This window comes from Formica exsecta, unplaced genomic scaffold (assembly GCF_003651465.1).
Source record: "Formica exsecta isolate Colony F162 unplaced genomic scaffold, ASM365146v1 scaffold96, whole genome shotgun sequence".
NCBI lineage: Eukaryota > Metazoa > Arthropoda > Insecta > Hymenoptera > Formicidae > Formica > Formica exsecta.
Window position 1 is genome coordinate 766569 of NW_021853724.1, and position 20708 is coordinate 787276.

Below are 20708 nucleotides of genomic sequence, written 5' to 3' on the forward strand. Positions count from 1 at the left end.
TTATTTGTACATATATTATTTATCATTAGAAATACCGGAAGTAGCCGCGTGGCCCAGCGGTGCTTATGCTAATTCTTGTTGTATGTTATATTTTATCAAGGATATTCCAGTATCCGAGAACAACGATTATCACATTTTACAAAACCTAGAATCGGACCGGAGTCATTCTGATAATGTGAATGTGAGAAACAAAATTGATGAGATTCCATTTGCAAATATGTCTATGATCCCAGAATCTATTGGTAAGTTGCAAAGAAATGCAAAAATCGTTAAAAAAAAGTCTACAAAAAAAAATAGTAAATATAATTTACATTTAAGAGAGAGAAACAGGGAATAAAAATAAAATCTAAAAAAAGATATTGTTATGTCCCTGCGTGCATACTTGTACGCGATCGCGTTGAAGGCGATCGGTCTGAAGCGAGATAGTCTCCATGAAGGAAGAGTAAGAAGAGTTATCTACCAACATTGGAAATGGTCACGAAAAATGTTCCGTATATGACCAGGTTTGCCAAATGGAATAACTTGGATCATTTCATAGCCATCTTGAATATTCGTACATATATAATGTTACGTTTAGTTGTGTTAGTGATTAGTAAGTGTGTTGGGTGACACACTACTTTTATACCATTTTCGATTGTTCCATCAGAGAATATCCTATGTATACAGGGGAGTCCAGTAAAGATTGTGCCAACGCTCGTGAGCGGGTAGAGCACAGTAAACTGAATAGAAAAGTCCTGTAACATTTTTTTCTATAACGCTTAATAAAGGAGTTATTATTGAGTAAAGTCTGCCAATCAGCTCCGACCTTTAGCCGCGCGCCTGTAGTGTGCGTGAGCGCTCCGTCGCCACGGCGGCGCACACTACCAGGTGGGCGGCTCACCAATGTACGTCCGGCTAAAAGTCGGCGCTGATTGACCAGATTTTATTCAATAATATCTTCTTTATTAAGCGTTATAGAAAAAATGTTACAGGACTTTTTTGTTCAGTTTACTGTGCTCTAGCCGTTCACGAGAGTTGACACAATCTTTACCGGACACCCTGTAATACGAATATTCAAGATGGCGACGAAATGGTCTAAGTTATTCCATTTGGCAAACCTGACCACATAGGGAACATTTTTCGTAACCAACTTTTTTCCTCTCTACATTATCGAGATAACTCTCCTTACTCTTCCTTCATAATAATCTCCGATAGCGTTGTCATGTGATGTTGATAAACAGCGGCAGACATATTAGATTTTTGATAGCTGTCAAGCAGGGGTACGTTCCAAAACCCTACCTTGGTTACCATAGATCGTTCCAAAACTTTCGGTACAACTGTGCGGTAACCCTATATCACCGTTCCAAAACGCTCAGTTGTTCGATCATGAAAGTAACTTTTATGACCTTCCAAAATCGAGAGGTTGTGATAGTTACCAAGGCAAAGCGCGGGAAAAATACAAAGATTGGGTCTACAATAGATGTAGTAAATTTCTAGCCTTCTGCTCTATGCCCTAAAATATGATATAATTTCCATTTAGAAATGTTTCCCGTACTGCCTGAAGCTCTAATCTCTAAGCTTTAAGCGAGCTGGCCAGATTCCAGCTCTTAAAGCTCATGATTTAAAACTTTCGATCGATATAATTCTATAAAGGCTAAAGATCTTACACCTATTGTATACCCAGTCTAAGCGAATTTCAATTAGTCTGAGGAATTTTTAGTATGTGTCTACTTAAGCAACATTAATTAATATTATTGAATAATAATATAATATAAAATATATAATTAATATAATATATTATAATATTATTATAAACATTTATAATATTATAATATTATAATAATAATATTGGCCTATTTTACACCGATATATACTTTAATACGTATTAAGTACTACACTTACCAGTCATAGCCATTCCTCTAAAGAATGAAATGGTTGTGATTGGTCGGTATAGTATTTAGTACGTATTTAAGTATATCGGTATAAATTAGGCCACTAACATGTCGTCAAACCTGTTCCAAAACAACTGCTACCCTAGTTTACCACATCCTCTCCATGTCTCTAACTTCCGAGATTAACTAAGAGTAAGTTTTGGAACGTACCCCAGTACGGTTGTGTTTTGGACAGCTTCGTCTTTTACGTTCGCATATCGTTACATTATGTTATTTTGTTGCTGCTTTAATAAAGTTATCATTATTTCTTAAGGAATCTTCCTAGTTTGACGCTCTGAAAATAAGACGATTTTTGACGAATTTTTTTAAAGAAAAATATAAAACATATTAATTTTAAACTTTGCACGTTTATTAATAACATTTTAAATATATCCTGAATTTTTTTCAAATAAAACTATTTGTTTATTTTGGAGTTATAGTAGTCCAACCAGGGTGTCTCAAAACAAAAATTGTTGTTTGTGGCGAATATGATTCCAATCGTTATAGTCATCTGAAATAAAAAAACCAAAAAGATTCTTTATCTGTATAAGTGTGGCCGCGTCTTAAAAAAAAAAAATTCATTTTTCATCAAAAAATTGGTTAGTTTTGTAAGTGGCAAAATTCGAATTTTACAAATATCGATTTAATTCTAGTTCACACTTATATAGATTAAGAATCTTTTTGGTTTTTTTGCTTCAGATGACTATAATGATTGGAATCATATTCGCCACAAACAACAATTTTTGTTTTGAGACACCCTGGTTGGACTACTATAACTCCAAAATAAACAAATAGTTTTATTTGAAAAAAATTCAGGATATATTTAAAATGTTATTAATAAACGTGCAAAGTTTAAAATTAATATGTTTTATATTTTTCTTTAAAAAAATTCGTCAAAAATCGTCTTATTTTCAGAGCGTCAAACTAGGAAGATTCCTTAAGAAATAATGATAACTTTATTAAAGCAGCAACAAAATAACATAATGTAACGATATGCGAACGTAAAAGACGAAGCTGTCCAAAACACAACCGTACTGGGGTACGTTCCAAAACTTACTCTTAGTTAATCTCGGAAGTTAGAGACATGGAGAGGATGTGGTAAACTAGGGTAGCAGTTGTTTTGGAACAGGTTTGACGACATGTTAGTGGCCTAATTTATACCGATATACTTAAATACGTACTAAATACTATACCGACCAATCACAACCATTTCATTCTTTAGAGGAATGGCTATGACTGGTAAGTGTAGTACTTAATACGTATTAAAGTATATATCGGTGTAAAATAGGCCAATATTATTATTATAATATTATAATATTATAAATGTTTATAATAATATTATAATATATTATATTAATTATATATTTTATATTATATTATTATTCAATAATATTAATTAATGTTGCTTAAGTAGACACATACTAAAAATTCCTCAGACTAATTGAAATTCGCTTAGACTGGGTATACAATAGGTGTAAGATCTTTAGCCTTTATAGAATTATATCGATCGAAAGTTTTAAATCATGAGCTTTAAGAGCTGGAATCTGGCCAGCTCGCTTAAAGCTTAGAGATTAGAGCTTCAGGCAGTACGGGAAACATTTCTAAATGGAAATTATATCATATTTTAGGGCATAGAGCAGAAGGCTAGAAATTTACTACATCTATTGTAGACCCAATCTTTGTATTTTTCCCGCGCTTTGCCTTGGTAACTATCACAACATCTCGATTTTGGAAGGTCATAAAAGTTACTTTCATGATCGAACAACTGAGCGTTTTGGAACGGTGATATAGGGTTACCGCACAGTTGTACCGAAAGTTTTGGAACGATCTATGGTAACCAAGGTAGGGTTTTGGAACGTACCCCTGCTTGACAGCTATCAAAAATCTAATATGTCTGCCGCTGTTTATCAACATCACATGACAACGCTATCGGAGATTATTATGAAGGAAGAGTAAGGAGAGTTATCTCGATAATGTAGAGAGGAAAAAAGTTGGTTACGAAAAATGTTCCCTATGTGGTCAGGTTTGCCAAATGGAATAACTTAGACCATTTCGTCGCCATCTTGAATATTCGTATTACAGGGTGTCCGGTAAAGATTGTGTCAACTCTCGTGAACGGCTAGAGCACAGTAAACTGAACAAAAAAGTCCTGTAACATTTTTTCTATAACGCTTAATAAAGAAGATATTATTGAATAAAATCTGGTCAATCAGCGCCGACTTTTAGCCGGACGTACATTGGTGAGCCGCCCACCTGGTAGTGTGCGCCGCCGTGGCGACGGAGCGCTCACGCACACTATAGGCGCGCGGCTAAAGGTCGGAGCTGATTGGCAGACTTTACTCAATAATAACTCCTTTATTAAGCGTTATAGAAAAAAATGTTACAGGACTTTTCTATTCAGTTTACTGTGCTCTACCCGCTCACGAGCGTTGGCACAATCTTTACTGGACACCCCTGTATACATAGGATATTCTCTGATGGAACAATCGAAAATGGTATAAAAGTAGTGTGTCACCCAACACACTTACTAATCACTAACACAACTAAACGTAACATTATATATGTACGAATATTCAAGATGGCTATGAAATGATCCAAGTTATTCCATTTGGCAAACCTGGTCATATACGGAACATTTTTCGTGACCATTTCCAATGTTGGTAGATAACTCTTCTTACTCTTCCTTCATGGAGACTATCTCGCTTCAGACCGATCGCCTTCAACGCGATCGCGTACAAGTATGCACGCAGGGACATAACAATATCTTTTTTTAGATTTTATTTTTATTCCCTGTTTCTCTCTCTTAAATGTAAATTATATTTACTATTTTTTTTTGTAGACTTTTTTTTAACGATTTTTGCATTTCTTTGCAACTTACCAATAGATTCTGGGATCATAGACATATTTGCAAATGGAATCTCATCAATTTTGTTTCTCACATTCACATTATCAGAATGACTCCGGTCCGATTCTAGGTTTTGTAAAATGTGATAATCGTTGTTCTCGGATACTGGAATATCCTTGATAAAATATAACATACAACAAGAATTGGGTAAGCATCGCTGGGCCTAAAAACGCGGCTACTTCCAATACTTTTAATGATAAATAATATATGTACAAATAATTAAAATTGCCGTGAAAATTTTTGTTTGCTTAATCATATCGACTTGATCTTCATTTTTATACTTCGCTTGATTGATAATGTGTTAAATACAGTGTAGTTACATTTAAAAAAAATCTGTTTTTCTTGATTTTAAAGACGCTTCCTGGTTATCAAACATGATTCTTATATCAAAGAGAAAGAACTATCGCACACTAATTGATATCGCTGCATCATATAGACATTAATAAGACCATGTGAATCAATAAACATATGTTATATAAATCAATATGGTAGCTTAATGCTTGATGCTCGTTGATCCAGACGGTCTGCTATGTATATGCAGCTATATCAATTTGTGTGCAATAGCCCAAAGTGACGCAGAATAGTTTAATGAGGGTTAATAAGAATTTGTAACCGTTTTTTTTAACAAATAATACATGAAAGTATAGCTCTTTTCGATTGTTGAAACAATTTTGTTTAACGATTTGGTTTTCTTACGATAAGTTACTTAACTTCTCTAAGTAAATGACTTTACCTTAACACAGACATTTCTTTTCAAGAATTTGTTATAATTAAAATTTCAATAACGTTTGTATTTCAAGAATATAAATATTATTAATATTGTCTTTTTATGGTTACATAAATTATATAAATTCTTGTACTTTAATTTTTGTCAAATTTTTTTTCGGTTGTCGTTACATTTTTTAATGCAAACAAATTCTGGAGAACACGATATTATAATTAACTTACATTATCTCGGTAAGATTATATACAGGGTGTTAAATTTCAAACGTAACAGGTGGAATATCTCGTAAACAATGCATTTTAGAAAAAAATGTTTCAGACAAAAGTTGTATGATTTCAAGGGGGACATAAGTGTGGTGTCATTAATTTGACCTTGAATAGTTGCTTGAAGGTCACGTGAAGGTCACCTTCAATTTTTTAAATGGAACCGCCTACTTTTTATTGCATATTCTTGTAGCTTATCTCGAGAGTTTTTATCTAGAATGTTTTTTCAAAACACTATAATAAAGTATTTCTTCATTAAGTACTTTTTGAGTTATATTATATTTTAATCTGACATATTTTGATATAAAAATTAAAATATCTCGTAAAATATTTAGTTTTCGATAATCTTACCAATACTTTTATGTTCAGAATAATGAGACAAATTACTCTCGAGAGTTGGATGCCCTGAAAGGAAACGAGGAGTACCGTGTTCCTTCTTCTTGCAAGGACTCTCCTAGAAAACGCACGTGTGCAATAATAGTTCAGATATAAAGGATTGTAAAGGAGTTGAGAAGGCAATAAAATTCTATCAATCTTGTCCTCAGTATTAAATATAGCGAGTCATCATTATTACAAACATTGATCCTTCGAGCCGGATGTATTCCACTTTCTGTCCGTTGCCTTTATCCAGTGTAGTACTATGGTTGAGTCCGTCCAATAATGTACACTTTCTGATTTAAAACGTAATGCTTGCAAGACCTTATTCATTAATTGCGCTAGTAGCAGAACTCCACATAATTCTAGTCGTGGTAGGCTAATTGTTTTCAATGGGACGACGCGAGATTTCGAGCATAGCAGTCGTACTAAATTTTGACCTTGAGGAGAAGTAACTCTAAGGTACACGCAAGCTCCATACGCTTTCTCACTCGCGTCCGAAAAACCATGTAGCTGTGTTTTGGAAGCATCCTTGCATGCCACATACCTCGGTATTCTAAAACTGCGAATAATGTTTAACTGAGATTCGTACTGTAACCATGTAGTGTGTATGTCCATAGGAACCGTTTCGTCCCATGCTAGATTTAATTGCCAGACTCTTTGAATCAACACCTTGGCGGTGAGCGTTATAGGCCCTAGCAGACCTAAGGCATCAAATATTTTAGATGATGCCGACAACATAGCTCTTTTGGTCACTCTCCGAGCGCTTGATGTGTTGATATCATACTGGAGTTCATCATTTGCATATATTCCATTGCATTCCTAATGTGGATACTTCTTCACCTTTGTTGATGAAATGAACGGGCTCGCTAAAGTAGGTGTGCGCTATGCCCTTTAATGCGCCAGGAAAATTGGATGCCCATTTTATAAGTTGAAGTCCTCCTTGTTCTAGTATCTTAATAGTTTCATCTCGAAGTTGCTTTGTCTCAAGTTCAGTATCGGCTCCAGATAATAGGTCATCAACGTAGAAATCGTTAATGAGTGTGGTTGATCCTATTGGATAATTTGATGCATTTAGATTTGCCAGTTCTATCATTGTCCTTATTGCCAAAAAAGATTAAATGTACGGAATTGCAATAGAATTGAAAAGAGATCTTGTATAGTTGATCCACCATAAGACAGTCGTGCAATGATATTTCGGTGCTAGTCTTACAGAAAGCATCAAATACTACGCGTAATCTTGTTGTTAGGCTATTATTCTTTACTACTGCGTGATGCGGTACGTAATAACGTGGGGTACATTTCACTGCTTCTTCCTCTGTTATGCGTACCATATGTCCTAAATTTGAATATTCCGTCATGAATTGCACGTGTTGTTCCTTTAAGGTTAGCTGTTTTTTCAATTCACGTTCCATGGACAGGAATCTGCTCAATGCTATGCTGCGAGATTCACCAAGCTGTTGTATTTTTGCCTCTTTGAATGGCATTTGCACTATAAACCACCCATCTTTACTTCTTGTTGTATTCTTTGTGAAGTGATTCATGTAAGCTTCTTCTTCGGGATTAAATGGGGTCTCGTTGATAATGTATTCAATTTCCCAGAATTTGGTGAGAGTCTGATTAATTTGTTGATTAATTGATAGACTACATATTTTAGATTTCGCGGGTGTACTCTCATGAGCCTTACCGCTGACGATCCATCCTAGTTCTGTCTTCTGGAAGATGGGCTGATTTTTATGTTTCTGTATCTGCCCCACACATAATAACTGCCAGAACAATTCAGCACCCATGAGCATATCTATTTCGTTTGGTATATGAAACTGAGGATTGGCCAATGTTATGTTATTTGGAATTTTGAAATCGTTGATATTTATGCGAGTTCGAGGTAAGTTTTCCGTAATGGCGTTTAGTATGTAACATTCGACTTCTTGTGAGAATGACGAAATATTATTGATTATTTTGTTCTTTTTAGTATCGATATAAGGATTGGTTACAATATGTTGATTTGCAATAGACATGTTGTCACAGACTTTGTCAAAATCTTAACAGCTTAAAAAATTTTTCTAGTTCCATTGAAAAATAAATGTATTGTATTTATAAATTTATTATAAAAATTTACGTAATGGCGTTTAGTATGTAACATTCGACTTCTTGTGAGAATGACGTATGAAGCGACTTTATGCGTACATTAACTACATGACAAGAATGCGTCTGTGAATTATTTATTCCTGTTATAGCTATATTGATTTGCCTTGATGTGAGATTTAATTTGCTTGCTAATTTCTCTATGATGAAACTAGATTGGGACCCCGAGTCTAGCAGTACTCTATATGTATGTGAATTGCCGCTCTGGTCAATAGCATTGACGACGGCAGTTGACAATATGACCTGATAATACTTATCTTGAGTGATGTGATGATTCAAAGTTACTGTGTTAGTGTTGTTTGATTGGAGGGATTGACTTGTGGATTCGGTATCCCTTTGGAGTCTTTCCTGCACATGAAGAAGCGTATTATGCTTTTTGTTGCATGTTTGAAATGTTGACGACTTGCAACCCTTGGCTTGATGAGAGGTGGAACGCAGACAATTAAGGCATAGTCCTTTAGTTCTCGCTTCCTTATTTCCATCCGCACTCGACAATTTTAAAAAAACTAGAAATATTGAAATATATGATGCCTTCCTTTGCAATGAGCGCAGCAAATAATAGATGTGGTTAAATGAACGTTAGCGAATTTATTATTCTTGCGTGGATTAGGCGCAGATGTATCACTGGATACCTTTTTTGCTAAGACTGACATTGCTTTACATTTGTGAGCAAGAAAGTCAGTGATTTGCTTTAAAGTTGGAATCTCGTCCGTTGGAATATGATTTTCCCATTCGCTAACAAGGCTTGAATCCAGTTTCGTAACAACTAAATGAACGACAAGGTCGTCCCAATGCTCAGTCGGCCTGCTTAAACTCTTTAAAGAGAGCAAATGTCGCAACATGTCATCAAGTAATTTTCGTAACGCTGTGTGATTGCCCTTTGTTACCGTAGGTAGATCGTATAATGCCTTTATGTGCTCTTGCGCTATTACACGCTTATCGTCATACCGCTATTTTAATAAATCTAATGCCTCAACATAGTTATCGGGAGTGATTTCTAGTGATTTAATAATGTGTGCGGCATCGCCCTCGAGAGATGAAATCAAATAGTGAAACCGTTGGATATTTGTTAATCTCGTATTTGCATGTATCATGGACTCGAAAGTATTGTAAAACGGATACCAGTCTTCATAATTTCCGTTAAATTTTGGTATGACAATTTTCGGTAAATGAATTTGACTAATATCGCGTACAGTGCCTTCAGCAATTGGTGCTTGCTCGCCATTGCGCCTTGCTCGCGCTTTCTTTCCGTCGACCGGCTCGTAATCGAGTGATAATAAGCGTTCTATTTTACCGGCAATACAAAAATAATTTTCTTCCAAGTTTATGTATTCTGTTTCTTGTTCGGTTCTAAGCTCTTCTACATTTTCCAAATCTACAGCAGTTGCTAAAAGCTCGTCGATTTGCCCTTGAATCTCATTGAATAGATTCCAATATTCAACAAATTTTTCTTTCCGTTGTTTCACGTATGTAATATCTACCGTTTGCGGATTTATCGCATCTATCGCGTTTCGCGTGCGTGTGCACTGTGCCTTTACTGTCGTCCGTTTGCCTTTAAGGGCCTTTAATATTTGAGCTGACATTACGAATGATACTGCCGTCGGGAATAAGAGGATGATTGAAGGAAGTTGGAGATTTACCTCAATACTGCATTGCTATATATTACGTCTTTGTGGTTATGGCTGCCTTGCCCTTGCCGAATTTGAGATATATCCGGCTCGAAGGACCAATGTTTGTAATAATGATGACTCGCTTTTACGTATACCTATATATATCTTTAATACTGAGGGCAAGGCTGATACAATTTTATTGCCTTCTCAACTCCTTTACAATCCGCTCTTATATCTGAACTATTATTGCACACGTGCGTTCGCTAGGAGAGTCCTTGCAAGAAGAAGGAACGGTACTCCTCGTTTCCTTTCAGGGCATCCAACTCACGCGACTCTCAGAGGGCGCTATTGGTTTAGTGCCGTTCCCCTAGCGCTAGTAACAGTCGCGTTACCAACTGTGATATTAGGGCGACATCCTTTCTCCAACAAATATAGTGGTATTATGCTACACGTATATATACATGTACACAACACACATGCAATAATGACAATGTATTCTTGTACGTTTCGCGTCATTGACGAAAGATTGCGTTAACGGCGCTTCGGGATGTTAGAATTAATGCTTGCATCCATACTTGCTTTTGACAGGTATAGGCGAAGTTTGCAAAATGCCAGAGTGCAGTGTTCGTACATTTTCATTTATAAAAAAGTGAAGCTGCAAAAGTCTGTGTAATACTTGTGGATAGTTGGATCAGATATATCTTATTTATATTAGAGAAAAATAAAACATTACAAAAATAATTTAAGCTACGTGTAAAAACAGGACAAAACATCGCAATACATATGTTTATAAGAAAGAGATGTGTGTATTCTATAATATATTTACTATAAGATATATGTGTGTGTGTATTCTGTAGATTCAACTATCCAGAAGTATCAGGAAGAATTTTGCAGCTTTACTTTTTTTTAAATGAAAGAGTGCTACGCTATATAATGTTGCACTCCGGAAAATTTAACGTCAAATACCCGTCAAAAACCAATATAGATAACTGCGAACAGTAATATAGACATACACAAGAATCTATATTTGAGTGCATTTGTCAAAGAAGTATCATCATTTGTCATACATCATATGTAACTACAGATAAGTATAAACAACATTGGTGAAATGCAGTCTGTGTGTGTGTGTGTGCGCGCGTGCGCGCGTGTGTGTGTAAAGTTAATGCATGCTTATGAATAATTTGGTAAATATAGCGAAAAGGGGACCCAGCCCCAATGACCTTGACCTTCATATATGTTGTCAAGGACATAATTCTGAGTAACTTTTTATTCTAATTTAATCGTCGCTCGTTGCTTATTAAAAAGTTTATAAATATATATTTATTTTTCAGTGGAAGTAGAAACATTTTTCAAGCTGTTGATAAGATTTTGACTAAGCCTGTGGCATTATCCCAGGTAGCAAGGTGTCGTCATTATAACGTCATTTTTTAGTCACTGGTTACACCTTGCTATCTGGGATGTTCATTGCAAATCAACATATTGTAGTTAATTCTTGTTTTGACGCAAATGCATTGCTTGAAATAAATGAAATAAGTTTCAGTATCGTTAATGAATATAATAGATCTGTTACATTGTATTTTTCCATCTGTCGGAATGCTATTTGGGGGTTAAATGTATATTCAAAACATTAAAAAATTATGATGTAACATTCATATAACAAAATTATATAAAATATTTAATATTAAATAAATATTAAATATCAAATCAGTAGCAATAACATGTTATATCTTAATTTTATTACAGTTATGTTCTTAATGTATCAATAATATAACATTATATAACTGTTAGAATTAAATGTATAACTGCTATATAATATTGTTACTTCCTTGAGTGGGAAATTACAAGAAATGAGTGTATTACATGTTACAATCCTGTAATATTACTTGTTATAATATAGTCATAAAAGTGTGTTTGCTGGGATAATATATATATGTACACGTATATACACGTATGTACATATGCATGTATGTATGTATGTATGTATATATGTATCTATATGTTTATCCAGGGGCAGTTTCTGAGACTTTTGACATTTTGTATAGGCAGATTCCAACACATTTGGCATTTTCCAGACCTGTCCTGGAAAAAATCTAGGTCCTACGGCAGTTTCCAGGACGTCCTGGAATCTGCTGTATGATATATAAGGGCAGATTCTGATATATAAAGACAGATTCCGGGTCTGTGCAACCAGATGTACGTACATTAAGATGTATATACAAATATATTGGTTGAATTAAAAATCATTTTCCGTTGCGCATTTCATGTTTGTCAATGTATTACAATTACAAAGTACAAGAGCAGATTTTTTTGACTGAGAATAGATATTGCTCACGTTAACAAATTGTAATAATATCCATACTTTATATAAGGTGTCCCAAAATTCGAGGATAATAAGATTGTAGCATAAAAATTCGTCAAAAGTTAAATAATAAAAATATTTGCGGTTTGTTATTTTAAACAGTAGTTTTTGATATAAGAATTTAAAGCTAGTCAATCACAGGCTATGTTTAGACGGTTTGTTTGTGAATCGTATGTGCGTCATTAATATTAGCGCGCACGCGATTTACGAATAGATGACTATAAAAACCTTTGACTGTATAAGAATAGACCGTTAATAGCTAACTTCACGCCTGTTCCAATATCTACAGCGACATCAGTACCCGAAAACCAAAATAATGTATAGTTTGTGCCATCAGGTTAGGCTAGCTGTCGGTCTGTTGTGAGCGTATTTATACAATAGTCAAAGGATACAACCAAAGAATACAACGCAGTTACAATTCGTGAAACGTATCTGTAGGAAAGAAGCAAGAATGCCGATTTATTGCTTTGTTGAAGGCTGTAGTAGTACTACATATATAAGCCAAAATCGAACGAAAAATAGAGAACATCTCACATTTTACTAAAAAAACCATTGAACATCTCACATTTTACCAAAAAAACCATTCACTTTAAGTAGGCTTCTAGTAAGCCTACAATTTTCGAGGTTCTTTCATATTGTGTTGTTATCATATTAAAGCGATATATTCTTATGTTTTAAAATATAGTAAGTTTATTAGCATTTTTGAAATTACGGCATGTTCCTTGACCGATAAAAATTTTTTTTTAAATTATAGTGTCTATCTTTCTAAATATATAAATTTTAATTTTGAATTAATAAAGACTACTTCGGAAGATATTTCAATTATATAACTAGATGTTAAGAGCTGATATTTGGATTAAAATGATCTTAAGATTATTAGTTAGAAAGTTTGTTTCTTTCTTCTCTCAGTATTACAATAAATCAACAATTTTAATTTGACTGGGTTTTCATTACTTCTATCCTTTTATATGTATAAATCTTGTTTCTAATAAATACTAATCCAATGAGAGGCCTGTTCTTGAATTGAGCAGTTTGGGCAGTTAATCATTAATTCATATATAATAATACAATTAGTATTAGCCAAATTTCAATGATAATGATTAAAAAATTGGGACGTTTGTGCACTTTCCCTAATTATATTATTTTATATAAATTAAAAATAAACTACCCAATTATTTAGCTCAAATAGGCCTCCCACTGTTTTTATTGGTTAATATAATGAGCTTGAGGTATTAAATCATATCTAATAAATACTACTTCGAAAGATAATATTTTAATTATATAACTAGATGTTAAGAGCTGATCTCTGAACTAAAATGATTTCAAGATTATAAATTAGAAAGTTAATTTATCTTTTCTCTCGATATTACAATGATATTAATGATTTTAATTTGACTAGATTTTTTATATTTTACATTAAGACTTTTACATTAAGAAATTTTTATTTTAAGTTTCGAGGTTCTTTCATATTGTGCTGTTATCATATTAAAGCGATATATTCTTATGTTTTAAAATATAGTAAGTTTATTTGCATTTTTGAACATACGGCATGTTCCGGGACCGATAAAAATTTTTTTTTAAGTTATAGTGTCTATCTTTCTAAATATATAAATTTTAATTTTAAACTAATAAAGACTACTCCAAAAGATCATATTTCAGTTATATAACTAGAAGAAGAGAAAACTGGAATTTAATTTTTAGACAGGTAAAGTGACAAAATTATGACCAATAGAGAACATTTTTTCTCAACGTAATTTCCATTTACGTTACAGCATTTTTGCCATCGACGTATTAATGCGTTAATACCGACAGAATAGAAGGAGATGTCCTGATGTCTGAACCACTGTAACACACTTCCCAGAGAACCATGTAAAAACTGCCAACATTCCATCTGTCTGGCCCCTTAAAATTTGGACGGCAGGCGCTTTCAGCCAGAAGATGAGCTTAAAACGTGTGTGTTACAAGGGTTCAGATGTCAGGACAAATCTTTTTATTCTGCCGTTATTAACGCATTATATGGTACATTGATGGGTAAAATGCTATGATGTAAATGGAAATTACATTGAAAAATAAATGTTCTTTAGTGGTTATAATTTTGTCTCTTTATCTGTCTAAAAATTAAATTCCAGTGTTGATGTGAACAACCAAGATATTGTATATATTCTCTAAAAATTTAATTAGCTTGAATATAATGTTCTGAAATCAACCAAGCTTGTATACTAGAAACTAGCATTAGACATGAAAAGGATGAAAATGTCACAGAAACTGCCCTTCTAATCTGATGTCCTGGAAACATTTACTGTCCCGGCATCTACCAATCTGTGAATGTCCTGGAAACTGCCAAATTAGGTTTTTTTCTTAGAACGAATAAGAATACATTTGTTTTGTTTAAATAGAATGTAAAAAATAGAAATAGAAATATTTTAGAAGCATTTTCAAGCGATTTTATTTTTTGTCCCGGAAACTGCCCCTGGACAAACATATATATACGCATATACATATGTACCCAGTCAGCCACGTCTGTTCTAACAGATATCGCCAAGTGCTTGCTACAAATTATTGTCAGCAAAAAGGCTACAAATTTGGTACAAGAGTTGTTATTACCGATTAAGCTGGCAGATTGCCGGCAAAAACCAAACAAAGCTTGCTAACATAACTAGACAGCAAATTGGCGGCAAAAACCGAGCAAACCTTGCTGACATGACTGACATCAGATTGTCAGCAAAAACTGAACAAGGTCTGAAGTGCGCAATCTGATGGCAAATTGGCAGCAAAAACCGAACAGAATCTGCAGCTTAGCACAAAGTATTATAAAATAGTTCAGTCGCTTATCGCTATGCGGCGCGTTATTCATTATCTATACCCGTATTCAAATTCTTGTCATGAGTGTATATAAAGCCTGCAAAATGCTAATAATATTATAATATATATATTTCTATCAGTTCAATTTTTGACACAATTCTTATACAAGAAATTCAAATATTGAACTGATTTTTGACAAATCGGACAAATAATTGTTCGATTTTCACTTATTCGAACAATTTCTGTCCAAAAAGATCTTTAATTTTACAAATTAAATTATTTAAATTTACCTATATGTTTTAACACATTAATATATGATTTTATATAATGTCTGATTATCTAATGATCATTTTATGACCAAAACTTATCATCATTTTATTACTTAGGGTTGAGACTTTAAATCCATTTAAATATACTGTTTTATATGAATGGCCAAAAGCTGCAGAATTTGTTCGGTTTTTGCTGACAATCTGCTGTCAGATTGTCCTTGCTCGATTTTTGCCACCAATTTGACGTCAAATCATGTCAAGCTCTGCTCGGTTTTTGCCGTCAATTTGCTCTCAGGTTATGTCAGCAAGCTTTGTCACCAAAACACAAGCTTAATGCGGACACAGATGGCACTGAATTTGTTACCCGAGCAAAGCTTGACATGACTGACATTAGATTGTCGGCAAAAACTGAGCAAGATCTGGAGTGCGCAATCTGATGGCAAATTGGCAGCAAAAATCGAACAGGATCTGCAGCTTATTACAAAGTATTATAAAATAGTTCAGTCGCTTATCGCTATGCGGCGCGTTATTCATTATCTATACCCGTATCAAATTCTTGTCATGAGTATACAGGGTGTCCGGTAAAGATTGTGCCAACGCTCGTGAGCGGGTAGAGTCGTTGGCACAATCTTTACCGAACACTCTGTATATAAAGCCTGCAAAATGCTAATAATATTATAATATATATATTTCTATCAGTTCAATTTTTGGCACAATTCTTACACAGGAAATTCAGATATTAAACTGATTTTTGGCAAATCGGACAGATAATTGTTCGATTTTCACTTATTCAAACATTTTATTTTATATGAATGGCCAAAAGCTGCAAAATTTGTTCGGTTTTTGCTGATAATCTGCTATCAGATTGTCCTGCGCAGATCTTGCTTGATTTTTGCCACCAATTTGACGTCAAATCATGGCAAGCTTTGCTCGGTTTTTGCCGTCGATTTGCTGTCAGGTTATGTCAGCAAACTTTGTCACCAAAACACAAGCTTAATGCGGACACAGATGGCACTGGATTTGTTACCAAGTTTTGAGCGAATTTGATGCCAATTTGGCAACAATTTGTTATCAAATTGCTTACTGGGTATGTACGTATGTATGTGTATGTATATACATATGTGTGTGTGTTGTATGTATATGTTTGTATATGCGCGTAAAAACATGTATGTAAATATATAATCACATTTTTAATTGTATCATTTATTGAAAATTGGAAAATGTCCGTAAATAAAAGCGCGCGCGTAGCGCGCGCCTGTTTTGTTCTAGTTTACCAAAATTTTATAGAAGAATAACAATTGAGAGAGAGACTTGTTTCACCGTTATGTTTTAACAAGTTTTGAGTATACGAGCCATCGATATTTATATAAAATCTTCTTAGAACTTACTATAAAGTTTGATATAATAGTATCAAGCGACGCGGTAGCGTCGCGACGCCAAATATATAAAAAAATTCTTTCCGGCTTTTCAACATATCTTGTCTATGTACAGGGGCCGCACCGCTACCAAGTAGCTTATCCGGAGTTTTACGTCTAATAAACTTTTGATTAAAATACTTTAGGAACTAAAGCTGCAATCAGAAATCTAACGGCACTTTTCTGATACAATGTAGATGCAAGCTTTTGATTGCGACCAGTTTGAATAAGATTGGTGCAGTCAATTCTGAGGAATGATAATCGTATATTAGAATTGTGGATATTTCTTTCAGTTTCAGATTTCAAACAACTCACGTACGTATGCTTGCACGCACACATGCAAAGCGATTTTGTCCTTCAAGCGGTGTTCACATCGCTCATGAACAATTATTTGCTTGAGTGTGCAGAACACTTTAAGAGACAAGATCATATGTGGATGCGTGTACATATATGTGAGATATTTATATTTTATAAAAGTACGCAAGTGATAAAGTGATTAACGGTTATGAGAGAATATCGCGGAATAGTGCAACACAAGGAAGAAAAGTAATAAAGTGAAAAGAAATTATTAACACGGAATAATGCAAGAAAGAGAAGTTATTTCTTTTAATCATATTGAGCAAAGTTAGGTTATATTACCCTAACAGCACATGTAGATTCTGAGAATGTTCGGAGGATATTGCAAAAGTATATTGCGTATATTCTCAGAACATTCGAAATACGTACTATGACATACTGAGGAATAATGAATAAATAACAGTTCACCGCACAATAAAAAATATAAGTGATGGGTTTCACTATATTGCGAGTAACTTTCTTTTCAATTTTCCATTTACGTGATGTGTATAAGTTATACACATTGTTATAAAATTGAAAAGAAAGTTACTCGCAAGACATATTGTGTCACATAACCTGGAAAGACAGGTTGAAGAACGCTATAAATCACTATCTGGTGACGCTGTTAAAAAAAAAGAAAGTTACTTTAATAAAAGTCAATTCAGTTCCTTGTCTCTAATATCTGTTCTTTGCTCCTTATATTTTCGATTGTGCAGAGACCTTGAATAAGTCAGCTCCAAATCATTGTAAAAGCCAATTGCAATTAAAAATGGCTTAATTAATTTCACTATAAAATTTAAATTTAAAAATTATATAAAACTTACCTGATTTATTAAATCTTTTAGTTTCAATTCGCTGCAAGATCAAATTGTCCTTGATTCTCTTGACTCGTTGCAGATCTTTAATTATATATATGTAGACCGCCTTTTTTATTATTAATAATCTATGTGGTAACACTGTAACATAACAAGAATATCACATAAGAATATACTTCTAAAGGATTGAGCATCAAAATTTATATAGTTATTTATAAATAATGTCGTATTTTTATATATATGATATATATATAGTACGACATTTTACTTATTACAACCTAATATATATAAATATCTAATATGTATAAATAATAGAATATAATAATGTAAAAAAGAAAAAGGATTACCTCTGATTAAAATGATGTAATCGTCGAGCGTGAAGAAGTGAATAACTTGTTATCCGTTATTCGGTAAAACTTTCCTCAAAAAAAGATCAGGAATGACGAACGGTTATTGCATTATACGGTTATTGCGTCAGCCAAGATCTTGTTGAAAAAAAATAGAAAGAGCACACCGAGAAGGAATGCGGCCGACGAGAAGAAATAATATGGCCGAGCAGATCTTTGTCTCACAATGTAATGTGTATTTTGCTACCGAAAATGTTACTTGTTCTCGCGAATCCACTGTAGAGTTTAATGGATTAATCCAAAAACACAAAACGGTCGACACTGTCAACAGACCCTGAGCACTATGCTCGACCAAACGATCTCTTTTCACAAGACACAAGGATTATATACCCAGCTAACCATTTGCTTGCGGATTGTTAACAAACAGCAAACAATTCCCTGTGGAACGAGGCTGCCAAATTCAGGGCCTATTGTGTCCTCGAGTGCGCCCCAATTGCAACCAAAAGTTGAAATCATATCCTGATGTCAAATTGGGTACAACACCAGAGCAGATCTGTCACTAGCAGTGCGACGACAGATTGACGCAACAAATCGAGAGTAGGTTTGTCAACCGCAGACCGACAACAAATTTGCGCCAAATACCCAGCAGATCTACGGCAATTTTTGACGACAAAAATTAGATCAGTTACAGTATTAATATATAATAGTACATATTAATGTGTTAAAACATATAGGTAAATTTAAATAATTTGATTTATAAAATTAAAGATTTTTTTGGACAGGAATTGCCCAAATAAGTAAAAATCGAACAATTATTTGTTCGATTTTCCAAAAATCAGTTCAATATTTGAATTATCCTGTATAGGCATCGTGTCAAAAATTGAACTGATAGAGATAGATATATTACAATATTATTAGTCACATTTTGCAGGCTTTATATACACTCATGACAAAAACTTGAATACGAGTATAGATATGAATAACACGCCGCATAGCGGTAAACGACTGAACTATACTATTTCAAATAATAGAATTTTGTAATACTTTGTCATATTCTGCTTGGTTTTTGCTGCCAATATGCCATTAGATTGTGCACGCCAGATCTTGCTCAGTTCGTGCCGACAATCTGATGCCAGTCTGTCAGTCATGTCAGCAAGCTTTGCTCGGTTTCCGCCGCCAATTTACTGTCGGGTTATGTCGGCAACCTTTGCTCAATTTTTGCCGTCAATCTGCCAGCTTAATCGGTAATAACAACTTTTGTACCCAATTCGTAGCCTTTTTGCTGACAATAATTTGTAGCAGACCTTGCCAAAATCTGTTAGAACAGACTTGGCTAACTGGGTAGTAGATTTAACCATGCGATTGCGAATAATATATAGATCTAAGAAACTTACATTTATGGAATCACGGATTACATAGTACATGATAACAATTTATCTGGAATAACTCCTTTCAACCATGAAATACTAAAACTTGAATTTCCAAATTAATTACCAGACATGGAACAAGGACCTCGCAGAATCCTTATGGGAAATGGCTTTCGGCTAATTTTTTTTTAAATTTGATATGTGGTAGTTCTCAAAACGTAGAACAAAAGTGTCCATAGCCCCAAGGTCCGATCATGGGTAGTTTTCGAGATACAGCACCGGGCATATTTTTCGGAAACGAAGTGAGATATCAAAAAATGTTTCAAACAAAAGTTGCATGGTTTCGAGGGGGCCACATGATAAAAATATGGATTTGACCTTAAGTGGTCTTTTCAAGGTGAGGTCAATGTGGTCGATGTTTTCTTAAATGGAACTCCCCATTTTTTATTACATATTCTTATAGCTTATCCCGAGAGGTTTCCAAGCACTATAATAAAGTATTTTTTTATTAAGTACTTTTTGAGTTATTTTATATTTTAATCTGACATATTTTGATATAAAAAATAAAATATCTCGTAAAATATTTAGTTTTCGATAATCTTACCGTAATACTTTTATGTACAGAATAATGAAACAAATAAATTAGTATAAAAAAAATAATTATTTTTAAGAAAAAGTATGTAATTACAATGTATTTTTTTAAACAATTTTTTTTTTCTTTACACTAATTGATTTGTCTCATTATTCTGTACATAAAAGTATTACGGTAAGATGATCGAAAACTAAATATTTTATGAGATATTTTATTTTTTATATCAAAATATGTCAGAATAAAAAATAAAATAACTCAAAAAGTACTTAAGATAAAAGTACCGATTGCCGGACATGTCCCTATATCCGGACATTTACATGAAAATTTATCATTATTAATCTCAAATGAATTATTTATTATAATATCAAAATTTTATTGCAAAATCTTTAATTTAAGGATATTTATATAGTAAGACATTTTTAAATATTATAAAAATTAACATCCAATAAAAAGATAAATTTGTTGCGTAATTAG

General features: G+C 33.7%; 1 protein-coding gene across 4 annotated transcripts in view; it reads right to left on the minus strand.

The window, feature by feature from the left end:
- The window catches only part of LOC115245358 (proto-oncogene tyrosine-protein kinase ROS-like), a 70480-nt gene that overhangs the window by 19956 nt on the left and 29816 nt on the right, over window positions 1-20708 (minus strand). For 3 of the 4 annotated variants that reach the window (XM_029823646.1, XM_029823648.1, XM_029823647.1), the window contains one exon: window positions 4789-4930. In XM_029823646.1, the coding sequence (XP_029679506.1) occupies window positions 4789-4930 (142 nt within the window). Of the gene's footprint in view, window positions 1-4788; window positions 4931-17531; window positions 18070-18275; window positions 18927-20708 lie in introns of those variants that run through there. The other variant, XR_003885513.1, reaches the window with a different exon arrangement.